The sequence below is a fragment of the Glandiceps talaboti genome, chromosome 6 (assembly GCF_964340395.1).
Source record: "Glandiceps talaboti chromosome 6, keGlaTala1.1, whole genome shotgun sequence".
Classification (NCBI taxonomy): domain Eukaryota; kingdom Metazoa; phylum Hemichordata; class Enteropneusta; family Spengelidae; genus Glandiceps; species Glandiceps talaboti.
This window is the reverse complement of record NC_135554.1, coordinates 1,167,181-1,184,855: the sequence shown is the minus strand read 5'-3', so window position 1 is coordinate 1,184,855 and position 17,675 is coordinate 1,167,181. Positions and strand designations below refer to the sequence as shown.

At 43.5% G+C, this 17,675-nt stretch overlaps 1 protein-coding gene across 1 annotated transcript in view; it reads left to right on the top strand.

The window, feature by feature from the left end:
• LOC144436445 (multiple PDZ domain protein-like) overlaps window positions 1-17,675 on the top strand; it is a 330,925-nt gene that overhangs the window by 259,421 nt on the left and 53,829 nt on the right. Inside the window, exon 29 of the mRNA XM_078125244.1 lies at window positions 3,124-3,207. Coding sequence (XP_077981370.1) covers window positions 3,124-3,207 — 84 coding nt within the window. The remainder of the gene's footprint in view (window positions 1-3,123; window positions 3,208-17,675) is intronic.

Sequence of the window (17,675 nt, the reverse complement as noted above, 5' to 3'; positions counted from 1 at the left end):
TGCCACGAGAAGAATGCGACCGTGAAGGTAGGTACAGACATACTTTTGTGCTGACATCGATCATCAAGCCGGCAGATGACTCAGGATGATCAGCAGACGTCACTGTCAATGACACACTGCGTCTAAAAATAGGTCAGGGTAATTTGCATGTTACATTACGAGTGGGCACACAAAGTGAATTTAACATCAAGTGAGAGTTGATGTAATGTGTAATGTCATGTATAAATGAGTTCATGGAGATAATACAGCATGGATTGAGTGGGGTTGGTTTGTTTGGTAGTTTTTGTCTCCAAGGGAAAAAATACTTTTAATTTTCCAATCATAAAACGATCGTCCAGTGATGACAGACAACAAAATGCTGGCCGGTGGCTCGGTAATGGTAGTTCTCTTTTTGGAGTGTGTGGTGGCCCTGAAAAGGGCCGTTTGGTTTGGGTTTCAACATGTTAAATCTGAGGGTACCACACTTACTCGGTAATAGTGTAGTCAAGTGCAGTACAACGGAGGATTTTTCGTACTGTGACTTCTTTACTCTCGGATAGGTAAAACCCAAGATTGCAAATCTGCGCAATACCTACTCTGCGAGAGTGGACGAATGCATTTTTTTTGGCTTGATTAAAACACTGCCAAATAATCGCCCTGGGCTTCTATTTAGTTCCTCTGTTGTGGTTCCGAATTTGCCGATTTTCCGAAGAATGGCCCAGGGCTAGTTTTCAGAAAACTCCGGTAATTGGTAAAGTGACGTACAATATCTGATAGCTGTGCTAGTTATTAATCACACCATACATGTAATTAATCATGTTGTTTTGAAAATAAATTGTGGAGGGGGGGGGGGGGTCCATTGTGTTTTGGATTGTGATGGAAGGAAAAAAATCCTTTTGTACAATGACATATAGCCTTGTCTGAAATGTGGTACGTACAAAAAGTCATGTAAATATTTGTTCTTATCCCTGTTTCTTACATCAATTCTTTAATATTACTTCATGTAAGCGTTCAAACTATACATATACATATACATATACATATACATAAACATGTATAATTACCTAGCTGCCACTCTAGTTATAGAACATGTCATGTAAGTACTTGGCTGTTTCACAATCATGCTAAACTTATATTGCAGTTTGGCATGTAACAAAGAATTCAAAATTGGAACAGTTGCGGGGCAAAGTGCTAGATCTAGCACTTCGCCACTTTTTGACAAAGTGCTAGATCTAGCACTTTAGCGAAAACTGACGAAGTGCTAGATCTAGCACTTTGTCAAAAAGTGGCGAAGTGCTAGATCTCCATCCACCGCGAGGTATTGACAATGCATGTTTGTAACAGAACACACAACCCCTGGGACACAACCGTACGGCAACGCGAACTTTCAACCGGCCGTTTTACTCGGCAATCATTTAACAAACTTCAGATAAATCGTGTCGTTGTTACAATCGGCCAAAGATAAGTTTTGGGGTCGATCATGCACCACACGACCATGTACACGGACTACTGATATCTTTATAGATAGTGAGTTAATCTAACTTGTTCTACTCTTCAGTTTGAACTTGTAAGAAGGGATTAATACACTTTCTATTTCGGACACTACATGTGATTGACACTACAAATCACCACATCTCATCAGATTCCAGTTTCTATTATACACTAGGTATGACCACCTAAAGTTACGAGTGACTTTACTGTACATGCAATATTAATGCCCCTATACCAATGTTATAAGCCCATTTTTATTTTCAACTCTATGTAGTTGCTTTTTACATGTTGGTGCTGTCTTGTAAAGCTTGGAAATGACTTTTCAGAGTAAAAAATCTCCAGGGCTTCTAGGGGAAGACCCTCTAGGACCTCAACATGTGTCCACCTCATTAACCTGTGACATTGATCTCTATCTTCAAGGTCAAATAGCCAAAAATTATCATAGTGTGTGTGCACAGCTCTGATATGTACATCGACTGATTTCAAACAAATGTGGCACAAAGGTCAGAGACATATAGTTCATATACATGTATGCACATCACTTTTTAGCACAACTGAACTGAGGTTCAGTACTGCTATAGGGATCGCCCGGCGTCTGTCTGTCTGTGTGTGTGTGTGTGGATGTGTGTGTGTGCGTGTGTGTGTGTAAACAACTTAAAGTCAAAAACTGCTGAACCGATTGCCATGATATTTGGTGGGTCCATTACCTTGGGTGTCTAGTTGGGAAATTGTTCAAATCAAAATGATAGCATCACAGGTGTGTGATTTGGGTCAAAAAATGTGATTTTTGGTCAAAAAACTTAAACTCAGAAACTACTGGGCAGATTGGTGCGAAATTTGGTGGGAACATTCTTAAGGGGGTAGAAAGTAAGATTTGTTCATGACATGATGATTCCATCAGTGATATGCAAATTAGGGCTAAAATGTGTCTTTTTGGTTGAAAATCTATAATTCGAAAACTACTGAGCAGATTGGGCTGAAATTTAATGGGAATGCATCTAGGGATGTATGGATGAAGAAATATTAAGCATACAATGATTCCATGCAAATTAGGTGTAAAAATGTTCAACTTTGGTCAAAATCTTATATCTCAAAAAGTACTTGGTCACTGAGTCTGAAACTTGGCGAGATGTTTTTGAAACTGTTATTCTGCAGATTTTCTTAAAAATATTTTGACAAAATTGGCCCTAGCGACCATGACCACGCCCTTAGCAACAACCAAATGGTATTATATTTTGGTCAAATAACAACATCATCTGGTAGGCAAAAGAGTAAACATTCAAAAATTTTATGCAAATACCCTAGCAACCATGACCACGTCCATAGTAACAGCCAAATTATAGCATATATCGTAAAGATAGCAACATGGTTGGATAGGCAACTGGATAGTCATTCACCAAATGAACACTTATTGTTAGCATGGACTAGCATATGGATAAACATTTTTAAAAACTGTACAGTTGTGCTACAACGCCATTGGCGGTATTTTTGTTTTGTAACCTTCGTGATGACCACTTTGTAAATGATGGCCAGATATTTGTCACCAAAATAATCTATGAATTATGGTATTAAGTTGAAATGTTGGGGGCAATGTTGTTGATAAATTTCTGAGACTTGAAACTTAAGAATTCAATTTGCTGTGTATATTTGTAGGGTGCTATAATTGTACATGAAGTGTATGAAGATGGGGCAGCTGCTAGAGATGGTAGATTATGGGCTGGAGATCAGATACTGGAGGTAAGCTACAACAAAGTTATAGTACAAGCTATTGGCTGAATTCATGATAAAAGCCATTAGCTACCTGTTTAGCCATTCCATGATGTGGGTATCTGTGATCATGTGCATTGTAGATGAGCAGTATAGCCACAGCTCCATACCATTGACAAGCTTAGTTCCTAGTATCCTTCCTCCTTAGTGCCTGTGAGGCAAGAACTACAATATACTGTCACCCAGGCACTCAGTCCTAGGATTTAATGCCTCCCCGGCATTAGAAACTAGTTTAACTAGTGTACCCAATAGTTCCTTTGTGTGGGGGAGGGGGGGGGGGCACTAGAAACTAGTTTAACTAGTGTACCCAATAGTTCCTTTGTGTGGGGGAGGGGGGGCACTAGAAACGTACTAGTTTAACTAGTGTACCCAATAGTTCCTTTGTGTGGGGGAGGGGGGGGGGCACTAGAAACTAGTTTAACTAGTGTACCCAATAGTTCCTTTGTGTGGGGGAGGGGGGGGGGGGGCATTAGAAACTAGTTTAACTAGTGTACCCAATAGTTCCTTTGTGTGGGGGAGGGGGGGGGGGCACTAGAAACTAGTTTAACTAGTGTACCCAATAGTTCCTTTGTGTGTGTGTGGGGGGGGGGGCACTAGAAACTAGTTTAACTAGTGTACCCAATAGTTCCTTTGTGTGTGTGTGTGGGGGGGGGGGGCACTAGAAACTAGTTTAACTGGTGTACCCAATAGTTCCTTTGTGTGTGTGTGGGGGGGGGGGCACTAGAAACTAGTTTAACTAGTGTACCCAATAGTTCCTTTGTGTGGGGGAAGGGGAGGGGCACTAGAAACTAGTTTAACTAGTGTACCCAATAGTTCCTTTGTGTGGGGGAGGGGGGGCACTAGAAACTAGTTTAACTAGTGTACCCAATAGTTCCTTTGTGTGGGGGAGGGGGGAGGCACTAAAAACTAGTTTAACTAGTGTACCCAATAGTTCCTTTGTGTGGGGGAAGGGGGGGGCACTAGAAACTAGTTTAACTAGTGTACCCAATAGTTCCTTTGTATGGGGGAGGGGGGGGGGGCACTAGAAACTAGTTTAACTAGTGTACCCAATAGTTCCTTTGTGTGGGGAAGGGGAGGGGCACTAGAAACTAGTTTAACTAGTGTACCCAATAGTTCCTTTGTGTGGGGGAAGGGGAGGGGGGGGGCACTAGAAACTAGTTTAACTAGTGTACCCAATAGTTCCTTTGTGTGGGGGAGGGGGGCACTAGAAACTAGTTTAACTAGTGTACCCAATAGTTCCTTTGTGTGGGGGAAGAGGGGGGGTGGCACTAGAAACTGGTTTAACTAGTGTACCCAATAGTTCCTTTGTTTGGGGGAAGGGAGAGGGGGGCACTAGAAACTAGTTTAACCAGTGTACCAAATAGTTCCTTTGTGTGGGGGAGGGGGGGGGGCACTAGAAACTAGTTTAACCAGTGTACCCAATAGTTCCTTTGTGTGGGGGAGGGGGGGGGCACTAGAAACTAGTTTAACCAGTGTACCCAATAGTTCCTTTGTGTGGGGGAGGGGGGGGGGCACTAGAAACTAGTTTAACTAGTGTACCCAATAGTTCTTTTGTGTGGGGGAGGGGGGGGGGGGCACTAGAAACTAGTTTAACCAGTGTACCCAATAGTTCCTTTATGTGGGGGAAGGGGGGGGGGCACTAGAAACTTGTTTAATTGGTGTACCCAATAGTTCCTTTGTGTGGGGGAAGGGGGGGGGCACTATAAACTAGTTTAACTAGTGTACCCAATAGTTCCTTTGTGTGGGGGATGGGGGGGGGGCACTAGAAACTAGTTTAACTAGTGTACCCAATAGTTCCTTTGTGTGGGGGAAGGGGGTACTAGAAACTGTTTTAACTAGTGTACCCAATAGTTCCTTTGTGTGGGGGAAGGGGGGGGGCACTAGAAACTATTTTAACTGGTGTACCCAATAGTTCCTTTGTGTGGGGAAGGGGGGGTGCACTAGAAACTGGTTTAACTAGTGTACCCAATCGTTCCTTTGTGTGGGGGAAGGGGGAGGGCACTAGAAACTATTTTAACTGGTGTACCCAATAGTTCCTTTGTGTGGGGGATGGGGGGGGGGCACTAGAAACTGGTTTAACTAGTGTACCCAATAGTTCCTTTGTGTGGGGAAGGGGACACTAGAAACTTGTTTAACTGGTGTACCCAATAGTTCCTTTGTGTGGGGGAAGGGGGGGGGCACTAGAAACTATTTTAACTGGTGTACCCAATAGTTCCTTTGTGTGGGGGAGGGGGGGTGCACTAGAAACTGGTTTAACTAGTGTACCCAATCGTTCCTTTGTGTGGGGGAAGGGGGAGGGCACTAGAAACTATTTTAACTGGTGTACCCAATAGTTCCTTTGTGTGGGGGATGGGGGGGGGGGCACTAGAAACTGGTTTAACTAGTGTACCCAATAGTTCCTTTGTGTGGGGAAGGGGACACTAGAAACTAGTTTAACTAGTGTACCCAATAGTTCCTTTGTGTGGGGGAGGGGGGGGGGCACTAGAAACTAGTTTAACTAGTGTACCCAATAGTTCCTTTGAGTTGGGGAGGGGGGGGGCACTAGAAACTAGTTTAACTAGTGTACCCAATAGTTCCTTTGTGTGGGGGAAGGGGAGGGGCACTAGAAACTGGTTTAACTAGTGTACCCAATAGTTCCTTTGTGTGGGGGAAGAGGAGGGGCACTAGAAACTGGTTTAACTAGTGTACCCAATAGTTCCTTTGTGTGGGGGAAGGGGGTACTAGAAACTGTTTTAACTAGTGTACCCAATAGTTCCTTTGTGTGGGGGAAGGGGGGGGGGCACTAGAAACTATTTTAACTGGTGTACCCAATAGTTCCTTTGTGTGGGGGAAGGGGGGGGGGGCACTAGAAACTTTTTTAACTGGTGTACCCAATAGTTCCTTTGTGTGGGGGAGGGGGGGGGTGCACTAGAAACTGGTTTAACTAGTGTACCCAATCGTTCCTTTGTGTGGGGGAAGGGGGAGGGCACTAGAAACTATTTTAACTGGTGTACCCAATAGTTCCTTTGTGTGGGGGATGGGGGGGGGGGCACTAGAAACTGGTTTAACTAGTGTACCCAATAGTTCCTTTGTGTGGGGAAGGGGACACTAGAAACTGGTTTAACTAGTGTACCCAATAGTTCCTTTGTGTGGGGGAAGGGGGGGGGGCGCATTAGAAACTAGTTTAACCAGTGTACCCAATAGTTCCTTTGTGTGGGGGAGGGGGGGGGCACAAGAAACTAGTTTAACTAGTGTACCCAATAGTTCCTTTGTGTGGGGGAAGGGGGGGGGGCATTAGAAACTAGTTTAACTAGTGTACCCAATAGTTCCTTTGTGTGGGGGAGGGGGGCATTAGAAACTAGTGTAACTAGTGTACCCAATAGTTCCTTTGTGTGGGGGAAGGGGAGGGGGCACTAGAAACTGGTTTAACCAGTGTACCCAATAGTTCCTTTGTGTGGGGGAAGGGGGGGGGGCATTAGAAACTAGTTTAACCAGTGTACCCAATAGTTCCTTTGTGTGGGGGAGGGGGGGGGCACAAGAAACTAGTTTAACTAGTGTACCCAATAGTTCCTTTGTGTGGGGGAAGGGGGGGGGGGCATTAGAAACTAGTTTAACTAGTGTACCCAATAGTTCCTTTGTGTGGGGGAGGGGGGGCATTAGAAACTAGTGTAACTAGTGTACCCAATAGTTCCTTTGTGTGGGGGAAGGGGAGGGGGCACTAGAAACTGGTTTAACTAGTGTACCCAATAGTTCCTTTGTGTGGGGGAAGGGGAGGGGGCAATAGATACTGGTTTAACTAGTGTACCCAATAGTTCCTTTGTGTGGGGGAAGGGGAGGGGGCACTAGAAACTGGTTTAACTAGTGTACCCAATAGTTCCTTTGTGTGGGGGAAGGGGAGGGGGCACTAGAAACTGGTTTAACTAGTGTACCCAATCGTTCCTTTGTGTGGGGGAAGGGGGGGGCACTAGAAACTATTTTAACTGGTGTACCCAATAGTTCCTTTGTGTGGGGGAGGGGGGGCACTAGAAACTAGTTTAACTAGTGTACCCAATAGTTCCTTTGTGTGGGGGAAGGGGAGGGGGCACTAGAAACTGGTTTAACTAGTGTACCCAATAGTTCCTTTGTGTGGGGAAGGGGACACTAGAAACTAGTTTAACTAGTGTACCCAATAGTTCCTTTGTGTGGGGGAAGGGGAGGGGGCACTAGAAACTGGTTTAACTAGTGTACCCAATAGTTCCTTTGTGTGGGGGAAGGGGGGGGGGGGGCATTAGAAACTAGTTTAACCAGTGTACCCAATAGTTCCTTTGTGTGGGGGAGGGGGGGGGGCACTAGAAACTAGTTTAACTAGTGTACCCAATAGTTCCTTTGTGTGGGGGAAGGGGGGGGCATTAGAAACTAGTTTAACTAGTGTACCCAATAGTTCCTTTGTGTGGGGGAGGGGGGGGCATTAGAAACTAGTGTACCCAATAGTTCCTTTGTGTGGGGGAGGGGGGCACTAGAAACTAGTTTAACTAGTGTACCCAATAGTTCCTTTGTGTTGGGGAGGGGCACTAGAAACTAGTTTAACTAGTGTACCCAATAGTTCCTTTGTGTTTGGGGGGGGGGCACTAGAAACTAGTTTAACTAGTGTACCCAATAGTTCCTTTGTGTTGGGGAGGGGCGGGGGCACTAGAAACTAGTTTAACTAGTGTACCCAATAGTTCCTTTGTGTGTGGGGGGGGGGGGCACTAGAAACTAGTTTAACTGGTGTACCCAATAGTTCCTTTGTGTGTGTGGGGGGGGGGGGGCACTAGAAACTAGTTTAACTAGTGTACCCAATAGTTCCTTTGTGTGGGGGAAGGGGAGGGGCACTAGAAACTAGTTTAACTAGTGTACCCAATAGTTCCTTTGTGTGGGGGAGGGGGGGCACTAGAAACTAGTTTAACTAGTGTACCCAATAGTTCCTTTGTGTGGGGGAGGGGGGAGGCACTAAAAACTAGTTTAACTAGTGTACCCAATAGTTCCTTTGTGTGGGGGAAGGGGGGGGCACTAGAAACTAGTTTAACTAGTGTACCCAATAGTTCCTTTGTATGGGGGAGGGGGGGGGCACTAGAAACTAGTTTAACTAGTGTACCCAATAGTTCCTTTGTGTGGGGAAGGGGAGGGGCACTAGAAACTAGTTTAACTAGTGTACCCAATAGTTCCTTTGTGTGGGGGAAGGGGAGGGGGGGGGCACTAGAAACTAGTTTAACTAGTGTACCCAATAGTTCCTTTGTGTGGGGGAGGGGGGCACTAGAAACTAGTTTAACTAGTGTACCCAATAGTTCCTTTGTGTGGGGGAAGAGGGGGGGTGGCACTAGAAACTGGTTTAACTAGTGTACCCAATAGTTCCTTTGTTTGGGGGAAGGGAGAGGGGGGCACTAGAAACTAGTTTAACCAGTGTACCAAATAGTTCCTTTGTGTGGGGGAGGGGGGGGGCACTAGAAACTAGTTTAACCAGTGTACCCAATAGTTCCTTTGTGTGGGGGAGGGGGGGGGGCACTAGAAACTAGTTTAACCAGTGTACCCAATAGTTCCTTTGTGTGGGGGAGGGGGGGGCACTAGAAACTAGTTTAACTAGTGTACCCAATAGTTCTTTTGTGTGGGGGAGGGGGGGGGCACTAGAAACTAGTTTAACCAGTGTACCCAATAGTTCCTTTATGTGGGGGAAGGGGGGGGGGCACTAGAAACTTGTTTAATTGGTGTACCCAATAGTTCCTTTGTGTGGGGGAAGGGGGGGGCACTATAAACTAGTTTAACTAGTGTACCCAATAGTTCCTTTGTGTGGGGGATGGGGGGGGGGGGCACTAGAAACTAGTTTAACTAGTGTACCCAATAGTTCCTTTGTGTGGGGGAAGGGGGTACTAGAAACTGTTTTAACTAGTGTACCCAATAGTTCCTTTGTGTGGGGGAAGGGGGGGGGGCACTAGAAACTATTTTAACTGGTGTACCCAATAGTTCCTTTGTGTGGGGGAGGGGGGGTGCACTAGAAACTGGTTTAACTAGTGTACCCAATCGTTCCTTTGTGTGGGGGAAGGGGGAGGGCACTAGAAACTATTTTAACTGGTGTACCCAATAGTTCCTTTGTGTGGGGGATGGGGGGGGGGCACTAGAAACTGGTTTAACTAGTGTACCCAATAGTTCCTTTGTGTGGGGAAGGGGACACTAGAAACTTGTTTAACTGGTGTACCCAATAGTTCCTTTGTGTGGGGGAAGGGGGGGGGGCACTAGAAACTATTTTAACTGGTGTACCCAATAGTTCCTTTGTGTGGGGGAGGGGGGGTGCACTAGAAACTGGTTTAACTAGTGTACCCAATCGTTCCTTTGTGTGGGGGAAGGGGGAGGGCACTAGAAACTATTTTAACTGGTGTACCCAATAGTTCCTTTGTGTGGGGGATGGGGGGGGGGGCACTAGAAACTGGTTTAACTAGTGTACCCAATAGTTCCTTTGTGTGGGGAAGGGGACACTAGAAACTAGTTTAACTAGTGTACCCAATAGTTCCTTTGTGTGGGGGAGGGGGGGGGGGCACTAGAAACTAGTTTAACTAGTGTACCCAATAGTTCCTTTGAGTTGGGGAGGGGGGGGGGGCACTAGAAACTAGTTTAACTAGTGTACCCAATAGTTCCTTTGTGTGGGGGAAGGGGAGGGGCACTAGAAACTGGTTTAACTAGTGTACCCAATAGTTCCTTTGTGTGGGGGAAGAGGAGGGGCACTAGAAACTGGTTTAACTAGTGTACCCAATAGTTCCTTTGTGTGGGGGAAGGGGGTACTAGAAACTGTTTTAACTAGTGTACCCAATAGTTCCTTTGTGTGGGGGAAGGGGGGGGGCACTAGAAACTATTTTAACTGGTGTACCCAATAGTTCCTTTGTGTGGGGGAAGGGGGGGGGGGCACTAGAAACTTTTTTAACTGGTGTACCCAATAGTTCCTTTGTGTGGGGGAGGGGGGGGGGTGCACTAGAAACTGGTTTAACTAGTGTACCCAATCGTTCCTTTGTGTGGGGGAAGGGGGAGGGCACTAGAAACTATTTTAACTGGTGTACCCAATAGTTCCTTTGTGTGGGGGATGGGGGGGGGGGGGCACTAGAAACTGGTTTAACTAGTGTACCCAATAGTTCCTTTGTGTGGGGAAGGGGACACTAGAAACTGGTTTAACTAGTGTACCCAATAGTTCCTTTGTGTGGGGGAAGGGGGGGGGGGCGCATTAGAAACTAGTTTAACCAGTGTACCCAATAGTTCCTTTGTGTGGGGGAGGGGGGGGGCACAAGAAACTAGTTTAACTAGTGTACCCAATAGTTCCTTTGTGTGGGGGAAGGGGGGGGGCATTAGAAACTAGTTTAACTAGTGTACCCAATAGTTCCTTTGTGTGGGGGAGGGGGGCATTAGAAACTAGTGTAACTAGTGTACCCAATAGTTCCTTTGTGTGGGGGAAGGGGAGGGGGCACTAGAAACTGGTTTAACCAGTGTACCCAATAGTTCCTTTGTGTGGGGGAAGGGGGGGGGGGGCATTAGAAACTAGTTTAACCAGTGTACCCAATAGTTCCTTTGTGTGGGGGAGGGGGGGGGCACAAGAAACTAGTTTAACTAGTGTACCCAATAGTTCCTTTGTGTGGGGGAAGGGGGGGGGCATTAGAAACTAGTTTAACTAGTGTACCCAATAGTTCCTTTGTGTGGGGGAGGGGGGGCATTAGAAACTAGTGTAACTAGTGTACCCAATAGTTCCTTTGTGTGGGGGAAGGGGAGGGGGCACTAGAAACTGGTTTAACTAGTGTACCCAATAGTTCCTTTGTGTGGGGGAAGGGGAGGGGGCAATAGATACTGGTTTAACTAGTGTACCCAATAGTTCCTTTGTGTGGGGGAAGGGGAGGGGGCACTAGAAACTGGTTTAACTAGTGTACCCAATAGTTCCTTTGTGTGGGGGAAGGGGAGGGGGCACTAGAAACTGGTTTAACTAGTGTACCCAATCGTTCCTTTGTGTGGGGGAAGGGGGGGGGCACTAGAAACTATTTTAACTGGTGTACCCAATAGTTCCTTTGTGTGGGGGAGGGGGGGCACTAGAAACTAGTTTAACTAGTGTACCCAATAGTTCCTTTGTGTGGGGGAAGGGGAGGGGGCACTAGAAACTGGTTTAACTAGTGTACCCAATAGTTCCTTTGTGTGGGGAAGGGGACACTAGAAACTAGTTTAACTAGTGTACCCAATAGTTCCTTTGTGTGGGGGAAGGGGAGGGGGCACTAGAAACTGGTTTAACTAGTGTACCCAATAGTTCCTTTGTGTGGGGGAAGGGGGGGGGGCATTAGAAACTAGTTTAACCAGTGTACCCAATAGTTCCTTTGTGTGGGGGAGGGGGGGGGCACTAGAAACTAGTTTAACTAGTGTACCCAATAGTTCCTTTGTGTGGGGGAAGGGGGGGGCATTAGAAACTAGTTTAACTAGTGTACCCAATAGTTCCTTTGTGTGGGGGAGGGGGGGGGGGCATTAGAAACTAGTGTACCCAATAGTTCCTTTGTGTGGGGGAGGGGGGCACTAGAAACTAGTTTAACTAGTGTACCCAATAGTTCCTTTGTGTTGGGGAGGGGCACTAGAAACTAGTTTAACTAGTGTACCCAATAGTTCCTTTGTGTTTGGGGGGGGGCACTAGAAACTAGTTTAACTAGTGTACCCAATAGTTCCTTTGTGTTGGGGAGGGGCGGGGGCACTAGAAACTAGTTTAACTAGTGTACCCAATAGTTCCTTTGTGTGTGGGGGGGGGGGGGCATTAGAAACTAGTGTAACTAGTGTACCCAATAGTTCCTTTGTGTGGGGGAAGGGGAGGGGGGCACTAGAAACTAGTTTAACTAGTGTACCCAATAGGTCCTTTGTGTGGGGGAAGGGGAGGGGCACTAGAAACTGGTTTAACTAGTGTACCCAATAGTTCCTTTGTGTGGGGGAGGGGGGGGCACTAGAAACTAGTTTAACTAGTGTACCCAATAGTTCCTTTGAGTTGGGGAGGGGGGGCACTAGAAACTAGTTTAACTAGTGTACCCAATAGTTCCTTTGTGTGGGGGAAGGGGAGGGGCACTAGAAACTGGTTTAACTAGTGTACCCAATAGTTCCTTTGTGTGGGGGAAGAGGAGGGGCACTAGAAACTGGTTTAACTAGTGTACCCAATAGTTCCTTTGTGTGGGGGAAGGGGGGGGGGCACTAGAAACTAGTTTAACTAGTGTACCCAATAGTTCCTTTGTGTGGGGGGAGGGGGGCACCAGGAACTAAGTGTACCTAATAGTTCCTTGTGTGGGGGAGGGGGGCACCAGGAACTAAGTGTACCCAATAGTTCCTTTGTGTGGGGGAGGGGGGGCACCAGGAACTAAGTGTACCTAATAGTTCCTTGTGTGGGGGAGGGGGGCACCAGGAACTAAGTGTACCTTATAGTTCCTTGTGTGGGGGAGGGGGGGGGCACCAGGAACTAGTATGTTTTAAGGAAATTAATAAAGAGGAGGATTGTTTAGATTTGCAACATGACATCAATAATTTGATGCTTTGGAGTGTAAAATGGGGCATGAAATTCAACATCTCTGAATGCAGGTTTTACTCTCCATTGCAAGGAAACGTAAGCCCATTGTTTTTAATTATTCTATGTCTGAAGTCCTCATTTAGAGGGTCCACAGTATGTGTGACCTGGAGATGGAAGTGACGGACAATCTATTGTAGGATCAAGATGTAAATAAAGTGGTAAAAAAATCAAATAGCATGCTGGGCCTGATCAAGAGAACATGCGGTCAATCGTGTGTGTGTGTGGGGGGGGGGGGGGAATTGTTCAAATGAAAATTATTGCATCAGAGATACAAAAGTACTGGCCAGATTAGCATGAAATTTGGTGGGAACATTCTTAGGGGGGGTGAGTAAATTAAGATTTGCTCATGACATGATGATTCCGTAAGTAATATGCAAATTAGGGCTAAAAATGTGTCTTTTTGGTCAAAAACCTATAATTCCAAAACTACTCAGCAGATTGGGCTGAAATTTAACAGGGATGCATCATGGGTGTATAGATGAAGAAATATTAAGCATATAATGATCCCATCAGTAATATGCAAATTAGGGTGTAAAAATGTGAATTTTGGTCAAAAATTTATCTCAAAAAGTACTTGGTTAATGAGACTGAAACTTGGTGAGATGTTTCTAGAAGTGTTATTCTGCAGATTTTCTTCAAACTATTTTTTACACAAATGGCCCTTGCAACCATGACCATACCTTAGCAATAACCAAATGGCAGTATACTTTGGGCAAATAACAACATCATCTGGTAGGCAAGTGTGTAAACATTCAAAAAATTTATGCAAATATCCCTAACGGTCGTGTATTTCACAAAGATAACGACAGTGATTACTAGACAATTGAATAAACATTCAAAAAATGTACGCAAATGTGCCTAGCATAAAGACCATGCCCATAGCAACAGCCAAATGATCATGTATATCGCAAAGATAGCAACATGGTTGCATAGGTAATTGGATAGTCAAATGAACACCTATTGTTAGCATGGACTAGCATATGGATAAACATTTTAAAAAACTGTACAGTTGTGCTACAGTGCAATTGGCAGTATTTTTTGTCTTATACTTGCACATGGGTCAGTCGATGTCATATTGTGCCAAGTGTCGTATTTCTTAATTCTGTTCTCATCTGTTATCCGTTTAGTGTATATTTGTTATATATTGTATTTATTGGTTTCGATGTTCTTGTAGTTTTCTTTTGGTATATGCCATATGTTGTGTGTGAAGGGTTGCTCTATAGGTGCTTGCCACCTGTGCAACCTTTTTTCCCTGACTTATTGTCGAAGTTTATATAAATAAATAGATAAATAAATGAAAATAAATAAAAATCCCAAGGGACACTAGCTCCAGGGGGCATTAAAACTGTTACAAGCTAATGGATCACAATTGGCTTTTATCCTGTATAATAATATATTAAACTCTATAAAGGCACAAGATCAACTTGATCCTTCACTGAAATCGCGAGTAATTGTAGGCAATGAATCATCATGAAATAACTCTTCAAAATCCATACTTTATGAATATGTTTATTTCCTTGAGTGGTGTTAATAATCTATCACTGGAGAATAAACTAAAACATTTATAGTGCAAACTATAGCTGTGAAAGGTCCCCTCACTGTTCTAGGTCATAGGCAAACTATAGTGAAAAATCAAAATTCTTCGGGGGGGGGGGGGGGGGGGGGGGGGGATTTGTAAGGGGGTTACCCTGTTTTTGAAATTGGCAGTAGGGGGTCATGCTGTTTTGAAAACTGAAAACTGCGGATGTGGGGGGGGGGGGGTTCATTGTGTTTTGCATATAGCCTTGTGTGAAATGTGGTACATAAAAATATTTGTTCTTATCCCTCTTTCTTACATGAATTCTTTAATAATACTTATTAGTTCAAACATAACTATACATATGTATTACCTAGCTACCACACTAGTTACAGAACATGTCATGTAAATGCTTGGCTGTTTCACAATCAATGCTTCACTTATATTGCACTTTGGGACAAAAGTGAACTTGAAGGTTTCGTAATGGTAATCTTCATAGATAGTTTATAAAAGAAGTTAATCTAAATTGTTACATTTAATACACTTTCTATTTTGGACACTACATGTTATTGACACTACAAATCACCACATCTCATTAGATTCCAGTTTCTATTATACACTAGGTATGACCACCTAAAGTTCTCTAACATACCAGTGACTTTAATATACATGCAATATTAATGCCACTATACCAATGTTATGGGGTCATTTTTATGTGACATGGGAAACTCATTTAAAACTTATATTTAGGTTAACTTTTCGAAGCTTGGGAATATTACCTCAAAGGCTATGAATAACCTAAACATTGCCTTAATAGAAGCAAAAAACTCCATATCTGCCAGGGCGGCGGCGAAAACACGTTCATATGGACATAGCACAGTGCAGTGAATAGGTCACGCTCCCACGTCAAAAATCAAAACAAAATAAATAAATAAAACAAAAATTTGCACTGTAAGACATGCCTAGCCATAGTTCTCTTCAGCATGTTCAAATTTTATTTTATTTTAGGAGACAGGAATGTCGATATTATTATTTATTTTATGAAAACAAAATAAATAAATAAATAAATAAATAAAAGAAAAATTTGCACTGTAAGACATGCCTAGCCATAGTTCTCTTCAGCATGTTCAAATTTTATTTTATTTTACGAGACAAAAATAGTGGTAGACGATATACGGCACCATGACACACTGTGTAAGCATGGGTAGTTTTTTGAAAGATGACAAAACTGCTGCTGTGTGGATGGTAATGAACCCAATCAATAGAAAATGAAATAATTAAAAAAAGTGAGTACATAATTATCAACAGAGATAGTACATCCGACAACATTTCCGATGACTTTGCTATTTGTGAGGCCAGCTAGCCACTTCGCTGTAACACTGTGAATAATCATAGTATATTGTACTGCGACGACACATGATACGTCTAGATCAAAGGGGGACCTAGCGTTCGTTCGATACTGATGTGGCCATTGAAAACCAGACTGCCATATTTTTCTTAAAAGAAACAAATCAAAGAGATGCAGCGACTTTGAAAACCATACATTTTGGAGTACATACATGTACATATAAAAAAGGACATTTCCAAGACAACCCATCCATGATCAGTGAACTCGCCCACGTTATTACATTGCCTCATGTTGTTGACGAAAATGGATATGCACATGTATGTCACAGAACACTATCCTAATACCAACTTTGAATGAGATCTGTTCAAGCATGTCTGAGTTATGGCTTTGAACATGGAAAGTTCGCAAACAAAATGGCTGCAGGCAACCATATTGGATCATATCATGACGAAAATGGATATGCACATGTATGTCATAGAACACTGTCCTAATACCAACTTTGAATGAGATCTGTTCAAGCATGTCTGAGTTATGGCTTTGGACATGGAAAATTCGCAAACAAAATGGCTGCTAGGTGGCCATATTGGATCGTATCACGACAACAATGAATATGCACATGTATGTCATAGAACACTGTCCTAATGCCAAATTTGAATGAGATCTGTTCAAGCATTTTTTTTTTAAATTTTATTTATACTCGGTTTAAAAAGTAGCACAAACGTGCTAATACATCTGAGATGTAAAATATAAATAAAAAACTACAGTAAAACCGTCAAGAAGATAAAATATACATCACAATTATAACTTATATACCAAACAAAACAAACCAACAGCATGTCTGAGTTATGGCTTTAGACAGGGAAAATTTGCAAACAAAATGGCTGCCAGGTGGCCATATTGGATCGTATTATGAAACAAATTGAGGTGCATATGTATGCCATATGTTGCCCCTGTACCAAGTTTGAAAAAAATCGGTCCAGGCATCTCCAAGAAATGGCTCTGGACGGACGGACACACGGATCCCGATGCACAGACAGGCGGAACCCAATCCATAAGTCCCCCCGTTCCGGACTTCGTCCGGCGGGGACTAATGACGCAATAACTTTCCCACCTTGCGTCGCTTTGGCACATTCATTTTACGGCAGACATCAAAATTATCTAAGTCCAGGGCCAGGCCCTGACGTCAATCCCACAAGAAGTATACTGACTCCGTAAGGGAAAGTTTTGTTGACATTATATAAGATACAGTGACAACGCACAGTTCTATTGTTAACATAAAAAATATCACAAAAAGATCAACTTTGATAAACTTAATCTACAAATTGAAACAATAGAGGGAGCCTCTGAGAGACATCGAAATGGCCGTCTCTCGTCACATGTTTTGTCTACCATCACTGTCGCGACCTCTGACCTACTCACTGATGTGTGCAAAACACTGAACTTGCTACCGGAAATCGGAACACCAATCTGCCACAGCTCAGAAGCCTGAGTAAACCAAATTTATGGGACAGGTTGTGATTTTCATTTGTTGGTGGGTTAGATTAATGGAAACAAAATGAGTACATGTGTATTTTGATTCCGAAAAAGCTGTGTTAGGGGATCGTGTTGCATGATGTTGACAGTGACACGTAAATGTTGGGCACTGAATCAATGCGTGATCACTGGCATGGCCACTATAGACAATAATAACTTTGACGTTGTTGATAGTTTTAGTTCAAGATTTCTGAATTTCAAGGACACCTAATGTCAGCTTTCCGTATGAAGTTTACAGTATGTAACTAATGCTGTCATTTGATATAGCAGGACCAAATCATTATACACAGCCAGTAACGGTAATTAATGAAAAATAAATTATTTCAAAGTTTGTTTGACTGTATTATTTGTAAGTTTTTCGTTCTCATTTGGTACTTTTTAAAGTCAGGGATTTTTTTTTCTTCAAAATGTCATTGATATTCAGATTAAAAAATGTGACTACCTGGCTTTCCAATCTTTCGAAACAATATATAATATACTCTCTTAAAATT